This window comes from Lingula anatina, chromosome 1 (genome assembly GCF_051362555.1).
Source record: "Lingula anatina isolate TDL-2025a chromosome 1, LinAna3.0, whole genome shotgun sequence".
Lineage (NCBI taxonomy): Eukaryota > Metazoa > Brachiopoda > Lingulata > Lingulida > Lingulidae > Lingula > Lingula anatina.
Window position 1 is genome coordinate 64,651,908 of NC_141767.1, and position 14,455 is coordinate 64,666,362.

Here is a 14,455-nt window from a genome sequence, read left to right on the forward strand (position 1 = left end):
AGTCTGTCTCAAAAACTCTTTAAACAATCCATCTTACAGGTTACTGTGGTCTAGGTATCTACTGGCCCCCAGTAGAAACCATGTCCAGTAAATAAATAAATCTACAAAATGTTACTTTCATAATAATTTGGGATTCAGTTGTTTCTGGCATGGGGCGTGAAACCATTTTTAATCCTACAGACTGTGCTTCCACTAGCTGACTACAGTAATACCATGGTCATTACCTGCTGTGGGCTGTAGCCCTGGCTTGGGGGCCTCACATGCAGCACATTTCACTGCCTCTGGCTTGTTTTGAACCATGCACAAATCACACTCCCAGGACCCTGTGGATTTCTTGAATATGGATGATAATGGTGGCCCAGTAGGCTTGGGAATCTTAAATCATAATAAATAGCCTTTTAATGGCTATGTCAGTTCAAACATGGGAAACATGGGAATATTTATTATTCAAATCTCATGATTCACAATATAATCAAAGTTGAGAGCCTAAGAACCATGTGTAAAGAACTGTAGTTGATTCTATCATACATAAGCATTTCATCATAATCAAATTGTTTAGCATGCTACAATCTACCAAATTGAATCTAGCACAGCAGTTTTGGGGAAATTTGATGGAGTTGAAAAAAGTTACAGTTGCTTTTAAATTAACTATTGAAACAGACCAGGAAAATACCCTACATTGCCACATCTCGTCAAGATATCAGAATTCATATACTTATAAATATTATAAGTTCTCACCTCTGGTTCTTTAACAGAGGGCGTCTTAGCACCATTTGGATTTGGCGTCTGACAGGCAACACAAGAGGAGGCATCAGGTTTATTCATCACCATACACGTACCACACTCCCAGCTCCCTTCTGGCTTCTTGAACAGACTCCCTAAACTATTTTTTATAGGAGGTACAGAGGGACAAGTGTCTGTTTTTGAGCTTGGGGTTGTTGTTGTAGAGCTGTTGGTGGGGAGACCAGGTTTGACTGTCCCACAAGCAGCACACTCCATAGCTGAATCCTTGTTCCTGACCAAGCAAGTGCTACATTCCCAAGCTCCAGGAGCAGCCTTGAATTTATCTGCTAAACTTCCCCAGCTGCTGACTGTATTAGGTGCTGGGGCTGAACTTACAGAGGTAGTGGTGCTGGACCCTGCGATGAAATAAATAAATAAATACCACTTTTGCAGTAAAATCTAGTTTAGCAGACAACTTCGCATATCCTGTCCAGCTGATAACATTGCACATAATTCTTATCCCAAAGTGAACATCATTTAAAAATAGATGACACTTATAATGAATTTCATGGGGGTAAATTAAATGCAAACAAAAAAAATCCATTTTGCTACATACTGCATAAAAACCATATCCAATTGTATTAATTTTTAACAATATTCTGGTATTAATTGAAAAGGAGTAAAAAGTCAATTACTCTGACTAGAAGTTACCTGGCTTGGCAGACTGACAGGCTGCACACTTGCTGTCACTAGCTTTATTCCTCACCATACACGAGTCACACTCCCAGCTGCCTGCTGCAGGCTTGAACTTATCTCCAAACCCAACTAATGTGCTAGATGATTGTGACACTTCTGGGGCTGAAAAACCAGAACTTGATAACATGACTCATTTGTGACTCACTTCAGTGCTTCTCTAGAAATTCACTAGACACCTCATAAATCATCGCCATATAACGCTTATCATTGTTTGTCTCAAACAAATCTTGTAATAAGATTTTTCCCCTTGTTATAAGTTGAAACTGCAATGAACAATCAACTTTGCCCAACTCAAATCTACAGGAATCTTGAACAAATTTTTCTAGTCCCAAATACGTGTCTATATTATGTGAGTCTACTGCACCTGCTGTCAAAATACTCATTACACAAAAGAACATGACTCAAAATCAACAGAAACTGAAACATGCAACATGATGTTAAGATCATCATATACAAAAATCCAGTTGCAAATCACCTCACCTTTACCCAGTATGTCCATGACACTGCCCTGTTTTAGTGAAGATGCTGGGGCTATTCCAGTCCCTGGTGAAGACTTGGCATCTGTAGTTGTTGTTGTTGTTCCCTTGCCCAGGATATCCATAACACTACCGCTCTTCAACTCTTTTGCTGGCTTAAAGGCAAAGCCATCTGAAATTGGAAAGATCTGATTGTCATCTGTTGATTTTTTGTCATTAGCACTCCAGTATATCAAAACTTAACATCAGTAAGGAGAAAACAGCGAGGGATTGAGTTGTTGTTGCCTGCATCAACAACTGAAACATCAACTTTCACAATCATTTATATATTCATTAGTAAAAGGGAATGGGAACTAAAAATTGTAAGATACAAGAATAATATTGCCTATTGATTCTCTCAATTTTTGAACATTTCATACAAAATCTTAATACTATAATACTTTACTAAACAAACACATACAAAAGAAAGAAAAGAGTAGAACAATTCTCATCCTTATAAAAAGCGATTGTTTACCTTCCTCAGGTTCAGATTTATTAGCTTTTGGCTTAGGTTTGGGTGCTACAGGTGAAGCTGTGAACTTCATCTGCATTCCACCTGCAGGTGGCACAGAGCTCTGGCTTGAAGGTCCACTACCAAACCCAAATGTGGTCTGTGGTGCACCCTTTGATGAAGGAGCTGCACTTCCAAAGTTAAATTGCACAGAGTTGGAGTCCTTGTTTAATACTGTGGATGCTGCGGTTGCTGTTGAGGTGGAGGTAAACTGGATTGCAGTGGCCACGCTCGAGGAGGTGGGGGCACCTGTGGTCTTGCTGGACTCTCCTATGGCTATAGGAGAACTGAACTTGAAATCCTGTAAAAATATTTTTTCTTTCTATTTACTTAACATACTTTAGTAAATCTATGCTATATCCTTTCTATTGCTTAAAGCAATAATCAAATTAAAGAGAAATTTGGAACTAAACATCATATTACACAGAACGATATCAAATTTTAAACAATGCACCTGTATTTGCTCAGCCAAAGCACTTGCTGCTGCTACATTTTTTAAATCATTTTTTTTGGAATGTTTTTGATAAAGGTCTCCATGGCACCTGAAAAATATTTCTCAGTTCACAGGTCCAGTTCTAGAATATTATGGAACACTCCTGAGATAGTTTTTTTTCATATTCATCTCCCTGATACCCAATGCACTGTCCTTCAAAAAATCACCCCAGTGTGTCATAATAACTTACCTGTTTGACAGGACTGAGTGACCCCTGGTGAGCCTCGGAGGAACTCTGGGGTATTGGGTTGGAAAAGGCGAACCCTGGGGTTGGTGAGCTGGCTATACTGCCATTGGCCTGAACAGGGGGCCCTTTGTCAGCGGAATTCACAGTGTTCCCTGTAGATCCCATGAAGTTAAACTTGGGCATACTGCTTACTGGTAATTTAAAGCTTGTCGGAAGGTCTGGTAAGACAACCTAAAAACAACACCACAAGTCTACTTCTTAGAAGTCACAGCACTTATCCATACTTGGCACTGCTAACTTTTTTAACATTCGATTCTGAAACACCTTAACTAGACTGAAGACTTTATTAAGTATAAGCACTTGTACCAAGCAGCATTGGTTAAAATCACTTAAAAAGGGTGATAATGTTCATGCCTACCTTTACGTAAAAGCAGTACAACTAACTAATAATCAAGAAGGAAAATATGAGATAGATCTGAGGCTAGAACAAAACCCGATACTTGCAAACTCTTCACATTCACTGAAATTCTGAACAAAGTGCAAGGATAGGGTATGGAAATGCCAATAAAGAAGTGGCCAAAAGGCCCTAATTAAATTCCAATTTTTGAGCAATTATCCAAAATGAGCCGCATTCCACACTTTCTTATCACATAAAAAGAGAAAACCACCTAAAGCAAAGAATCTTTGCTTTTGTTACATACTTGTTCCTCATCTTCGCCCTGCCTTGAGTAGTGACCTGCCCTTTCTCTCTTCATTTTACCACTGCTCTTACTGAGAGCTGGTTGTTGATCTGTACTTCCAACCCTAGGCATAAATAGTAAACTAGTTATACTTATGACAGGGATGAAAAGGGGTACTTTCATTTAACATAATGAACATGCTTTGTTGTTGAACAAATGGTCATTAAAGAATTAATATCTACTTTTGAAAAACTAATTAAAAATAGCAACAGCAAAAAAGGAAACTGAACAGACAAGATAAAGTCCCTGATTTTGGACACACATCAATGACACCTCTCTATAAAGGCATAGTCCCTACTCTTACTTATACTCAGTTGATGTTCCAGCTTTCTCCTGTATTTTAGGTGCCGTCTCTGGAGGAGGGGGCTGTGGAAATGTTTGTCTGTTCTTGGCAATGGAGGCTGCTGATGGGGTGTTAAGCTTCATCACTGGTGGGGCCTGAATAACAGAATCAAAGAGATAAAATATTTATTTCCTACAAAAGAGTCCTGACAGGTCTATAATAAGTGTCAGCTTTTAGCCCTATCAGAAACTGAATCAACGTGGTCCACTGATACATTCTATTTCTGATACAATGCTTCTGTATAAATATGTGAAATGTGATTTTAAAATGAACATCAACATTGGGATTTTTATTCAAAATTACCTTCAGCTGACTTCTACTGGTCAAGGAGTGATTTTGTTGATTTCGCCTCTGTCTGTAACTGGCCGGCTGCAATGCAATTAAAATATCAATAATAATTACACAATGTAATTAAAGGGTTTATAATGATCATAAATGCGTAAGTACCTAAGTAACTACTTGACAAAAATCTCACATCATTTACTAAGAAAAACACCTGTAAGGTTGAACTCAATGTTTCTACTTCAAATGAAATAATGCTTACAGTGAAAGACAATGGAGAATCTGCAATACTGAGGGATGAAGCTGGAATCTTCTTGGCATCCTAGATACATCAAAAACTAAAAGTGAATATATTTCAAAGTGGCAAAAATTACACACCAGAACTCTACTTAAGATAATGTCTTTGATTTATGACTTCAATGCTGTATACCTGCAAACAGTGTATGTCATTACATAAGGCAAACTCAAACACATCTAATTCTGTACGTTTTGCAAACTTTTCAAATCAAAACACAATGCATGGCAAAACTGGCATTACTTGAACAGTATTCAGAATGCATCAAAATATCAATTATCAGTTTTACACACATTTAGAGGTGTTGACATTCTCTCCAAAGTTTCCAAAATTTTCTTTGCAGTTGAACTGGTGACTCCTGTAGATGTATTGTTCAAAGGCTTGGCTTTCACCTGTCTTCTTAGAGGGGCAGCAGTCTGAAATGTTCACAAAGTATACTTCAATCAATGACCAATGCCAAATATAAAAACTGCACAGGTAAAAATATGGAGATAAAAATATTTTGCATGTGATATTATACTACCACCATATAATTTAGCTGGCAATAAATTGCTCAGACAGAAATGGGTTGCCTGACACAAAACTTATTCATGTGGGGGAAAAAAATGAGTCATACTTTGTAGACTGCACTGTGCACAGCCCATGAAAGGCATGTTGTTGATCGTGAAAAATGAAAAGATATGAAAAAACATCCACCTGATATGGAGCTGTGGAGTTGAGTCTGTTTTTCCTATGGGAAGTTGCTCCACCAAACGTAGTCCTCCCTGGGTAGTGAGGGGAGCTCTGACCTCCAAATAGTGATGTATTCTAATGAAAAAAAAAAGTTGAAATTCCTTATAATCACATTAAAACATTATGTCCAGACAAAAGAGCAATATGAAATCTTTAATCTTTAAAATTCTCTTTAGTATTACATTTCACACTTATTTGGCCTTATTACCTTCTTTCCCCTCCTCCCTACCCCCCCTTCCCTCTCTCTCTCTCTCTCTCTCTCTCTTTTCTCTCTCTCTCTAAACTGCCCACACCCACAAACCATATACTTACAGTTGCTGGGGAGCCAAAGATTGACGCATTGAAGGAAGGTCTGTGTGTTCTCACTGATGGCTGTGGCTTAGACACCTCACTGGTGGACCACAGATGACTGCCAGATAGCGACTGGGACATATCTGTCATTGAGAAACATAACAACTTTTATTAAATATTTCTAAGTGACCCAAGCAATCATTCTGAAGAAAAAAATGATAACTTGCAAAGATAACAAATACTTTTTATATTTTTAATGTACACACTCCATATATTTTTAATATAGCTCACACTTATGAGTCCAACCTTATAACATTATCAACTTTTTGAGAAATTGACATGGCCCCGAAACAGATGAGAGTAAAATTGCTTTCCTTGGGCCAGTAGACTAAAAAGGTTTTGGAAACTGCCTTAAGAATTCAGTGTATCTACTATGTGGATATCTGGGCTTTCATTATTTACCAATCAGTGAATAAATGAATTTTTCTGAAGTAGTCAATGATATGGTTCAAGTTATTAACTGGCTAGCTTCTAAGAGAAAAATCTTACAACAATGAGCCAAGGCTTTCTGTGTATAAAAATATTACCAAGTGATTTCTCCACTGCGGTAGAACTCATCTCTTCCCTGACAGCCACACTGCCACCCAGGTCCTCCCTCAGTTGTTGTAGCTGTGCCTCCTGGAGCTGTAGCATCTCACTCTTAAAATCAGGCTTGTCTGCCTCTGGGATCAGGGAACTCACTGGCAGAGACATAAACACAGGACTTAATGACACTTTCGATAGAGAGCTTATTTCTATATATTTCAAACATTTTTTCCTGCAAAAATGACTTTTACCAACACCTGTGATAACAGGTGATTCAGACATGTCAGTTACAGAAAAGTCAGCTGTTCTTTTCTGGACTGCTTGCACTTGACTTTATGTAGCCATTTTTTTTCTTAAGGTGCATCATGATTCTGGACTGGCATTCAACATAAGGTTGCATAGAGTTGCATAGAAAAATTCAGTAACATCCTCCTCATACCAATGGCCCTAGCACTCACCATGAGATAGCCCTCTCCTGTGATCCTCCCCTTGCCCCTTGTATACTGGGAAAGGAATGTGTCCCCCAGAGGTCCCTGGGGTGCTGGTGTGAAGGTCAGGTTTAAATGAAGAGAATGGGGTCCTTCCAAGTGAGGAACCTCCATAGAGTGGCCTTTCAGTTAATACACTACTACTCTGGTAAGAAGGCTGGCTTGGGTGAGCTTTTGATTGCATGTGAGGTGGCATCTGAGGTTTTGCCCTGGGTGGGAGGTAGGATTCCTGGAAATAAAAATCATATTTTTGTTATCATATTTTTTGCTGGGTCTTATTATCAGAGTACACAGATATTTTTGTATCAACATCAATACTATTCTATAAATAACAGGGTAGCAGTCCTCTATATTTGGCATAGTTTCATGACACATTTCACTATTCATATGTATAGATATTCTTGGCACCTCAGACAATGTTGCCTGCCAGTGCAATCACTGACCAGTAAGTCTACATTACTTTGGAATTCTTTCCTCTAGTTTCTAATTAGGGATGCTCATATCATGATCATCACATTATTTCACCTAGGTGACTCACACATCTTCATAAAGAAATGAGAAATATTCAAGTGAATATTTCAGCTAGAGTGCTTATACACATATATGGGATTTCAGACACTAACCTCCAGGTCTTCCCCATTGTCATTGTGTTCTTCTACTGTGTCAAGTTGAGGTGAGGTCTTCTTTTTAACACTGGATACAATATCAACTAGCCAGGATGGTGAAAGGATATCTTTTACTGTATCTGTTACTCTGCTCAGCAGAGACTGAAAGAGAAAAGTGAAAACTCATCCAGTAAATATGCTGCTAATTCTGCCAATTTGCTACTCATTTTTAACACTGCCCTCTCTTTTTTTTCAGCTAAGCATTGAGAGATATACTTGCACCCATTTTAAGCATGCTTTTGTAAAACAAATGTACTAAAAAAAAAAAAAAAGGGATTTGGTCTAAAAAGCAGATTAAAACTCTGACCCAATTTAGTTTGTGACCTGATAAGTTCCTAAAAGTTATGTGACAATGCTTTGGTAACAGAAATACCCGATAATTGCTCTTACATAAAAAACAAATAATTTACAACTAATAATATTAAATTTTGGGTTATTTAATATATGCAATACATACAATACATACATAAATACAATGTATAAAAAACTCTTGAACAAAGAATTGGAAACAAGTCTGTCACTATCATAGTGCTAGAATATTATTTTGCTTCTATCTAAATAAGTTATTTTACCCTGTCCTGCGAGTAAATTTTTGTTTTGGAGGCAATATTTTTGACACAGAAAATCAAGGTTATATGACTTTGTCATCATTCTTTAAAAGACTATTTCAAGAAACCTACAAAATATGTAGTCAATGCTACAAATCTTTAAAACCAATGAAAGTAATGGTGTGCCCTTTTTAATTACATGTCCCACCACATGTAAAAGAAACGCGAGATCTTTTTTGAAACACATTTAAGTCCATATTTAGAAAGCACCCTTTATCAATTTTAGATCTCAACGAATTCAATTGAAGAATCGAGGTTACTTTGGAAAAGTCAATCACACGTCCAAAATAATGTCAAAATGAAACAGGGACATAAACATCTTGTTCTCAAACATGGCAAACAGGCAATACAACACAAAGCAAAATGATATGGGGTGCTTTTATTAGTGTATTCTCTTAACAAGCGTCCTTTCTGAACACCACAGTGTGTGTGGCAGTCACTCGGGCCAGTGGCAGTTTTCGTTTGAGAATAAAGCACAAGTGAACATCTAAATCAAAATTACCTGTCGTCTGTTGTATGGCTTATCAGTCGACGGTTTTCTTCGCGTTTGCCTAACCTTTCCGCCACCTGCGTTTGACATTGTAAAATTGATGATGCAACTTGAAAATAAAATAAAACTCGATCTATTTAAGAAATTCCCTCTCACGTTGTTACAATAAAGATGGCGGCATAATTAAAGATATGTGATTGGCTGTAACAAACCATGTGGTTCACAAGAGAAGCCCAAACCGGAGAAAGGGCCTAACTCCGATAACTGATTTCGCACTCAACATGTGCTTTTTCCTTCCATCCTCACTGTCAAATTAACTTTAAATTCATTTATCTATTTGAAAACTGAATCCTTATTTATGTCCCAGACCATTGATTAAAATGTCTATTGTGTCGGTGGTCTTATTATTATTAATAATTTTTTTTTTTGATTTATGGGCCTACTGGCACTGCTCTAGGCCTACAGAGTAAGGAAAACCCCTAAAAGGACGCCGGAAAAGACCGTAAAGAGCGATACTTGTACATTTTACTCCATAATAGCATGTGCCATATACTAAACCCCTTTAAGTGGTTTAAGAGACGTTCAGTATCATTTTAATTAGTTCGGTTGTAATGCAATCTTTGTGAACGCGAGCAACGCTGTGGTAGGGCCTAAGTATAGGCCTATCACATGTGCACACCCCCCCTCCCCCCCCCCCCCCCCTCGCTAAATCCACTGATCGCAGTTCCTGGGATAGCATTCCGAAGTGTGCAATCAGGCGTTGGCTTACATTTCCCAAATTTACTGAATTTATACTACATTTCCTTAAGCGGGTTTAGTTAAAACTGTCTGTTAAGAACGAATATAATCACGTGATCAAAAATCCCCTTATCATAGAACCTTAGCCTACCTGTCTAAAAAAATTCCCCTTTCAGTTTACCTGTATAAAACGTGGCGGGCGTCTTGTAGGTGAGCTGTTTAGCAAGGAAGTAAACCTACAAGTTGATTAAAGGTAAGTTATCGCCCCATCCCCCCACCCTCAAACATTTGAGATGTAGGCCTATGTATTAATGGCTCAAACACCCCCTTGGCCCTATTACAGTTCAGAAAATCCTTGGATTTTATATAATTTATGCCTATGATGTATTTGAATAAGTTCAAATGTTACTGTCTTTTTGGTGGTGTGTAAGACCATGCTGGGCTAGTAGGAATGAAAACGGGGGGAGGATGAATGTTGGGATACAGCTAGGAAGCAATGTCAAAATTTGACAGGAATAGTAGTGCGCTAGGAACCAAAGTCCATTTCCTTATACTCTATGCAGGTACCATTCTACTCACCAATAATCTAATCATATCACATGGGACCCCAGGCTCCCATTTCTAGGTCTACTAGTCACCGACTAAGGTAGTCGAGGCATTTGCCTTGCTTGTTTGGAACCAAAAAGGCTGACACCCAGGGTACATGTAGTAAAATGGTCTCCCAAAACAAAGGGTGGATCTTTTGTCATTTTTCAACCTCGATCTGCCTAAAGGCCTGACTACTTAAGTAGACTGCACGTACTTTCGACTTGACCTCAACAATTTAAAATAGATAAAAAATTCAAGACATTCATGGCCCATACAGAGCCTAAATAGTATCTAAAATTGGTGATGTTTTGTTTTTCAAGTTAAGTACTTAATTTTTGTTGATGTTTTGTACCAGGTTTATATTTTCAATGGCACTTATTTTAACGGTTTCAGAATGGGTGAGGAATTCAATCGGCTGTGCTTAAGTCTTGTGGACAACCCTCTTCAGGAGGCTGCTGAGTGGGAGGAGTATTACCAAATGGTGGTGGAAGCTTTCTCCACTATTGGGAAGCTTCATGAAGATTTCGGCGGGAAGACTGAAATTTCAGTAGCAGGTTTATATGCAGTATTTTATGTCGTGTTAATCACTTATTTATTCAACTATTCCTAGATAAGAGTAAGAGAAAGAATGTACTGTATTTTCTCCTTCTTTGAAATCTTCGCCTTTGTGTCGGTTTCATTTTTATTTACAATAAATTTTCTCAAAATAAACAAAAATATTAGTATGCCGATTGCTACTAATACATGAAGCAATGGAAGAAAAAACTGAAAATCATCTTTCATTTTACTTTTATCTCTCTTTCTTGTTTATCCATGTGATTTAATGTAGCCATTCTTTAAAGATAACGCGTGCTTGATGTATGTTATCAATTGATTATCATTGATTCAATCCTGTATTATACTCTAGTATCAAACCATTTATTTCAAACAGTGCTATGATTGTGACAGCTATGAAAGATACTAGTAGAAACATGTCCTATCTAAAGGTAGCTTAAACATCCAAAATAAGAGGAATGATAACATACCGTAACGGGGTCATGTCGATACTCCCCAGCACCGTTACTCCCCCGCACTGTTACTCCCCCGCACCGATAGTCCCCAACACCAATAATCTCCCTTAGTAAATTTTTGTGTATTATGCGCATCGATACGACCCCACACCGATAGATCCCCGCATCGATACATCCCCTGTAAAATTGCGGATGGAGGCGCACCGTTACTCCCCCACACTGATACTCCCCCACATCATTGCTTCCCCGCATCGATACTGCGGGGGAGTATCGGTGCGGGGACGTATAGGGATGTAACCAACTGTAACTATACGCACTTCATTATTCGTACGTAGCTGAATTTTTTCTAAAAAATTCCATGCAAATTATTTTATTTTAGGCAGCAGTGTTCAAGGTGGCAAATTCTACCAAGCAGACGATCTTGGAGACGTTGATATCGTGGTGGCCTCCCTGGAAAATATCCCCGACGCTGAGCAAATGGAGGATGTCCCCGGCCATCCAGGATCCGTGAGAATTCGGCTCGACTGCGGCCCTCGCGGGGAGCAGCACTATGTAGACAGCAGGTGCGTTAAGGCAAAAACTCCCCAGAGGCTGTCTCAGATTGTCCAGGGCCTCTTAGTCTTTTTTGGTCAGATCGTAAAAGACCTCGAAGAGTTTAAGTTAGATCTGGTGTTTAAATACGGCACAGCGGCTCATACCCTAGAATTATCATCGGCCCTCTCGTCTCCAAGCAAGCAGCTGGAAAAAGTGGGTATTGCGATGACACCGTTGGCCAAGTCGGTGTCCGAGAACCTGACCATAGCCGGTTTAGTTGGATCAGGGAGAACATACGGTCCACGCGAAAAGAAATGGTTCAACGAACTCCACCGAGCTACAGCAGCCGAAGTAAAAAAACTTGAAGGGCGGCCCTTGAAATTTTCTGAATATATCAAATCAATTAAAAAGGCATTTGATATAGGGATCCAAATGGTGAGGCAGTTTGAGACCGAGACAAGACCTGTAGATAGAGAAGAAGAGGGTGGCAAGCAACCATCACTGACCTGCCGTCATAACTGTCCACATGAAAATCCTCCAGTGCCACTAGAAAATTCAACTTTTGCCACTGGTCCCAACCAAATTTCTGAAAACGACACATTATCATGCATAGGTATGTCATCGGCAGAGAGCACCAAGAAGGCAAAAGAAGCAGAAAATTATAGTGAAAAAGATAATCTTTTTGCAACCTCCACTGATGTCTCTCCTGAAATGGGTGCTTCATCGGGCATTTCCGAGGAACCACTGCAAGCTCAGCGGAGCATAGGCAGTGACGAAGAAATTCTTTATGATCGGAAGTCAGGTAACATCCCCATCACGAAAAAGAGAGCCGAAGAGTATTTCGGCCCCAGGCTGATGCATTTTATGCTTGGTTTGAATAAGGAGCAAAGTTCAACGATGGGTGGTCTTATTGGTCTATTTAAGCAAGAGGATCTGCCAAAGTCGGACGTTTTCCGTATCCCTTTAGACGGTTCAGGGCCGCCGCTCACAAACCAGGAAGAGGCACATGTCGCTCCCGTCCGTGACTATCCTCGCAAACTGCATGTTGATATAGTCCCTGCCTTGAAGTGTACTGGATGGCCTAAAGTGGCAAGCTTGTGGCCTAAAAGATCGAGGAAATGGCCACCGCAACATGTTGTATCTGATATCTTGGAGAAGGGTTTTTATGTAGTTGCTAAACACCCAGATGTTGCAGAAATCGAGGACCCCGACAGCATATTCAGACTGGGTTTTCCTATTACAGAAAACCTTCTCAGCGATGCTATCGTGTCCTGAAGGCCCTCCACCAGAAGCTGTTTAAACCCAATACGGAGAACTTCTCGTCTTACCACATCAAGACCACGTTGTTTTGGGTTTCTGAAGACACGGACGGGGGTTCCTGGTCTGATGGCGACATCGGCAACTGGATCTTGCTGATACTGAAAAAGCTTCGTTTTGCTGTGGGAGAACGCCAGCTCGCGCACTACTTTATTCCAAGCCTCAACCTTTTCCAGAAACTAACAGAAAGCGAGTTCGCTTTTTTGGAAACCCAACTCGATTCTATTATAAACGACCCCACTGGTGTCCTCAAGTCGCTTATACACGATATCCAAGAAACAGCAATATCTGTGGCCAGCAGAAGCTTGCCAGAGGAAACGGTCCAACCCCCAGTCAACTTAAACCTGACTCCTGGGCAAACTTTTCACGACAGATGGACGGAGGAATATGACAAGGTCAGTCAGGAGGCCATAGAGGCTGCATCAAGTACAAGTGAAATTGACGAAACCGACCCAGATTTCCATTTTGTGGCGAATGAATATAGAAAACTAGTCATGGAGCATAATCTGAGCAAAGAAATGTTACGAAAGGTGATTGGGCAATCGAAAGGCATGTCTTATCTGAAATATATTTACAATGTCGCTGCCATGAAAGCTACAGACATGAGAGCAGTCGTCTTGAAGGATCTTCGTGTTTTAGTGCGATTTCACAAATATCTTGTGGAGCAACCCGACTTTGGCCCAGGCAACGAAGAAGCCTTGCTTATACGTGCCATGGAAGAGATAGGGCACAATGATCCAAACAGGTTTGATATGGCTGAACTGTTTCCCAAAGTGGACGTTAGTAATATCATTCAGTTTTACAACTCTATGAGTGTGCCATTGCCTGGCCAGTCGTCCTCGGGAGAAGACGTTAGTGGGAGGGAAAGCTTAAGAGCGGGTGGGGAAAGTCGGCGCTTTGTTGATGACATAGATTTGGATTGAACCTAGACTGAACTTATTAAATAAAAGTTTAATGCCCAGTATCCAAGTGAGCGCAAGTGAGTTCCAAACTCTAACAGCGTTTACGGTAAAATTGCTTGCTTGCAGAAATGCTTCGCGCAGATTTCCTAATAATAGTAAGTACATCGAGAGACGCAACTAATGCAATCTCAAAAACTCAACAAAAGGCAGTAGAATAAGTTCCCTGAATGCCCTGTATCGATAAAATTGGGTATTTTGTTTAATCTTTGTATTAAGAAAAGTTGTCAAATAAGTCGCAATGAAATCATTGGAGCAAGATCAAAGCTATGATAAGCGTGTTAGCACTTGAGTATATACTTTCCCAAAAGATAGCGCTTTATGATTTTTAATTAGCTGCCTAAAGGATAACATCTATTGATGAGCAAACATCAATTTTTTGCTAATTGATTAGGATACTGTCCATCTATTTTCAGTTCCAGTCGTATTCATTGTCAAAATGAAAAATGATTGGTCCCATTGGTCACAATCAGAGTAATTGATTGGATATTCACATTTGCCTTATGTATAATCTATCTTCTTTTTGCGTGATTTGTAAAATGATTTAGTAGAATAACGGAGTTATCATCAGAATAAAAATTTATACCATTGGCAGATACTATATA

The 14,455-nt window shown here is 39.4% G+C and overlaps 2 protein-coding genes across 2 annotated transcripts in view; one reads left to right on the forward strand and one right to left on the reverse strand.

The window, feature by feature from the left end:
* Positions 1-8,902, reverse strand: part of LOC106151331 (nuclear pore complex protein Nup153) — a 19,184-nt gene extending 10,282 nt beyond the window's left edge. The window contains exons 1-17 of the mRNA XM_013524551.2: positions 8,717-8,902; positions 7,565-7,708; positions 6,912-7,170; positions 6,456-6,608; positions 5,890-6,011; positions 5,542-5,652; positions 5,139-5,261; positions 4,813-4,872; positions 4,572-4,637; positions 4,230-4,363; positions 3,887-3,989; positions 3,189-3,416; positions 2,470-2,806; positions 1,960-2,127; positions 1,435-1,581; positions 739-1,139; positions 225-375 (exon numbers count right to left, since the gene is read on the reverse strand). Coding sequence (XP_013380005.2) covers positions 225-375; positions 739-1,139; positions 1,435-1,581; positions 1,960-2,127; positions 2,470-2,806; positions 3,189-3,416; positions 3,887-3,989; positions 4,230-4,363; positions 4,572-4,637; positions 4,813-4,872; positions 5,139-5,261; positions 5,542-5,652; positions 5,890-6,011; positions 6,456-6,608; positions 6,912-7,170; positions 7,565-7,708; positions 8,717-8,794 — 2,785 coding nt within the window. The 5' untranslated portion in view covers positions 8,795-8,902. The remainder of the gene's footprint in view (positions 1-224; positions 376-738; positions 1,140-1,434; positions 1,582-1,959; positions 2,128-2,469; positions 2,807-3,188; positions 3,417-3,886; positions 3,990-4,229; positions 4,364-4,571; positions 4,638-4,812; positions 4,873-5,138; positions 5,262-5,541; positions 5,653-5,889; positions 6,012-6,455; positions 6,609-6,911; positions 7,171-7,564; positions 7,709-8,716) is intronic.
* Positions 8,903-9,576: 674 nt separating this feature from the next.
* On the forward strand, positions 9,577-13,814 carry LOC106161835 (uncharacterized). Its single transcript, XM_087017092.1, has 4 exons — positions 9,577-9,695; positions 10,424-10,584; positions 11,420-12,840; positions 13,068-13,814. The coding sequence occupies exons 2-4, from the start codon at positions 10,425-10,427 to the stop codon at positions 13,812-13,814; spliced, it is 2,328 nt and encodes a 775-aa protein (XP_086873218.1). The 5' UTR covers positions 9,577-9,695; position 10,424.
* Positions 13,815-14,455: the final 641 nt, after the last annotated feature.